This window comes from Mauremys reevesii, linkage group 15 (genome assembly GCF_016161935.1).
Source record: "Mauremys reevesii isolate NIE-2019 linkage group 15, ASM1616193v1, whole genome shotgun sequence".
NCBI lineage: Eukaryota > Metazoa > Chordata > Testudines > Geoemydidae > Mauremys > Mauremys reevesii.
This window is the reverse complement of record NC_052637.1, coordinates 9,403,000-9,406,529: the sequence shown is the minus strand read 5'-3', so window position 1 is coordinate 9,406,529 and position 3,530 is coordinate 9,403,000. Positions and strand designations below refer to the sequence as shown.

Genomic DNA, 3,530 nt, shown 5'->3' with positions numbered 1-3,530 from the left:
AGGACCACAAAAGAGGGTGATGGGCCCATCCACTCATTATATTGTCCACCAATTAGACCTAGTTTGGTTTATCTTCAGTGAATTATAATGCAGTCCTTAATTGCACAATCACATATTCCTTTTCCTACTGGACCACTGACTCATTCCGTGCACAGGATGGACTTAGTGAGCAACTATTCAGTACTTTGTTTTCTCCTCATTCTTAACTGTGTGCTCCCAGGCCTTATTCACTGCACACTGTTCTACCCTGCTCTGAAGGCAAAATAATCCATCGTATCCTGGGCTTTTCTATGCTGCTCATCACTATAATATCTGAGTGCTTCATGAAAGGGCTGGGCAAGAACCCACATGTCCATTTCATGAGATAGGCTGTGATTTCAAAATGTATTTTCATTCCAAATTGTAATGAAAAATTGAATTTCAAAATTTCCCATTAAATGATTTTTTTAAAATTTGGGGGTCAGTCCGAACATTAAATTTCAATAAAATTAAAACATTTTGTTTCAATGTTGACTATATTTTTATCTTGTTTTAGATTATTTTTATTGTAGTTTATATTTGTTTAAGAAAAAATATTTTATTTTATAAAATGACTCCTCATGCCAAAAGTCAAGTCCCTGCTCCAAAGCAAAGTCTCACTGGAACTTAACATGAGCAAAACAATATATATTCCCCTGCTTCATTCTTGGAAATGTTTCAACTGTTTTGAGGCAGACACCTGGCATAGAAAATATCAGCCCCATGGTTGAAGTTTGGTAAAGTTATAAGCAACAGAAAATAGGGCCTTGTAATGGGAAGTGTAAGGCAACATTAATAAGAGGTAGCATTATCAACCCACCTAGAATAACATCAATCAGTACCCAAATGCCAAATAATAACTTTGTGCACCCTAATGACTTTGACAGGGGTATGCATTGGTTGACCCTAAATGTGAGTGTTCCAGAACGAGAAATCATTTGTCCTTCTTCATGAGATCCAAATGTCATTTATCTTCTTCCTAGTCAATGCAATATTTAATTTTTTATGGAAAAAACAATGATGGTAAATCCTGCAATTCATACTCATGACAGACCAACACTGGGATCAATGGCAGTGAAATGCAGAACAAATAAAGAGAGCCCAGCTACATGGTGTCCTGATTGTCACTGGATCTTGATCTTGCAGCAGTTCTACTACAAATGCTATTACAGCTAATAAAAATTCTGTCCAGAGTTGCCATATTTTTAAACCGAGATACAGCACGGTGTAGTGATTAGGGGGGTTGGAGTCAAGGCTCTTGGGTTCTATTCCTGGCTCTCAGCTAAGAGCTGATCTTGTAATTAGGGAAGAGTACAGAACCAGGGCTCCTGGGTTCTGTTCCCAGCTCTGGAAGAGAAGTGGAGTGTAGTGGGTTGGAGACAGACAGAATTCTGGGGTTCTGTTATTCTGTTGTTGGTTGTGAGTGATGGGTCAAGACTAGAACAGCCAACTGGGTTTCAGGACCCTTTCTGGGTTGTGTTCCTGACTCTATAGCTGGGTCATCATGTGACCATGTGTGAGACCTTTCACCTCTCATTTACAGTAGTGTAAATGCAGAGTAATTCCACTGCTTTCAATTAAATTACTCCAGATTTACACTGGTGTGCCTGACAGAAGAATCTATCTGTTTGGTCTGCAGTTTCCCTTCTGTAAAATGAAGATAAGATTTTCCTAACTTTATACATCTTTGAATGAAAAAGTTATACAAGGACCTACAAAGTAATTGGTCTTGATTATAATTTCTTTTACATTGGTGTAAATCAAGAGTAATCTCATTCAGTCAATTATCCTCTCTCTCTCACTCAGCCTAATGTAATCAAGAGTAACTCCACTGGAGTCAATGGGGCTGATTCCCTCACCCTCATTCCCAGATTACATCAATCTTCATGAAATAAGGATCTGAGTTTAACTCAAGGGAATTATGGTGATTTACACAAGAGGAAAGATATTTTAGTAGTCTAATACTGACCATTGTCCTTGTCCTTCCCTCTACAGGCAGCTCATAATATACTGAGAAAGAAAATGTTCAACCGAACCACCGTGACCACATTCCTTCTCCTGGGATTCTCTGATGTTCCAGAGGTGCAGATTTTGTACTTCATACTTTTCTTAGTAATTTACCTGGCAGCACTGATGGAGAATCTTCTTATCATCACAGCCATAGCACTTGACCACCACCTTCACACTCCCATGTACTTCTTCTTGATGAATCTGTCTATCATAGACCTTGGCTCCATCTCTGTCAACATCCCCAAATCAATGGCTAATTCCCTAACCCACACTAGGTCAATTTCCTATGCTGGATGTGTCGCCCAGGTTTTTTTCCTCATCTTCTTGATAGGAGCAAATTTTTTCCTTCTTACTGTCATGGCGTACGACCGATACGTTGCGATCTGCCAACCACTGCACTATGAGAAAGTGATGAACAGGAGAGCTTGTGTCCAAATGGCAGCCAGTGCCTGGATCAGTGGTAGTCTCAATTCTGCACTGCACACTGGGAACACGTTTGCATTACCCTTCTGTGGAGGCAACATGGTGGATCAGTTCTTTTGTGAAATCCCCAAGCTACTAAAGCTCACCTGCTCTGACTCATACCTCAGTGAAGTTCAGGTTCTCATCTTTAGTGCATGCTTAGTCTTAAGCTGTTTTGTTTTAATAACTTTTTCTTATGTTCAGATCTTCAAAACAGTGCTGAGAATCCCTTCTGAGCAAGGACGCCAAAAAGCCTTCTCCACCTGTCTTCCTCACCTCATTGTGGTCTCTTTATCTGTTTTCATTGGCATCTCTGCCTACCTAAAACCGACCTCTAGTTCTACACTGGGTCTAGATCTCATGTTGTCTCTTCTCTACTCCATGTTACCTCCACTGATGAATCCAGTTATTTATAGCATGAGGAACAAGGAGATCAAAGCTGCATTGAGAAAACTGACTAGATGGATGTTATTCGCCAAGATTTAATTGTCTGTCGGCAAATATTTTTGTGCTTTCTTTCTCTTGGTCCATGTCAGTTATCTCCATGACAACACAATTTATACATAGAAGATCCAGTTTCTACTCTTGAATGCACCAATGCAAATCTAAATTAACTCCACAGATGTCAATGCACTTGGGTTGATTTACACCAACAAAAGTTCTGGCCTAATAATGGAGTTAAACTGGTGTGCATTTTGTGGGAGGGAAGAATCGGGCTTTCATTCTGTGCCAAACCAATGCCTGTTAAACTGTTTTGCCACTTATACCCATTTCAGTGTCACTTAAAAACAAGGAGCTTCTTTCCGTTGTGTGCATAAATGGGAGTGGTGTCAAAGGAGTCACACTGGTGAAAATCTGGTATATGGGAGAGCAGAGTCTGACATCAACTCTGACCTCCGCAAACCAGTGTAGTGCCATTGACTGAGCGAGAGTAACCAATTTACACCACCTGGGGATCTGGCCTCTTAACTTCAAGGGAGCTACATCCATTTACACCAGGTGGAAACTGGGCTCACTGAGTCCAATGCCATGACACCAAT

At 40.4% G+C, this 3,530-nt stretch overlaps 1 protein-coding gene across 1 annotated transcript; it reads left to right on the top strand.

Moving 5' to 3' along the window:
* Positions 1-2,040: 2,040 nt before the first annotated feature.
* LOC120383577 (olfactory receptor 14A16-like) lies at positions 2,041-2,976 on the top strand. Its single transcript, XM_039501737.1, has one exon. The coding sequence runs from the start codon at positions 2,041-2,043 to the stop codon at positions 2,974-2,976; it is 936 nt and encodes a 311-aa protein (XP_039357671.1).
* Positions 2,977-3,530: the final 554 nt, after the last annotated feature.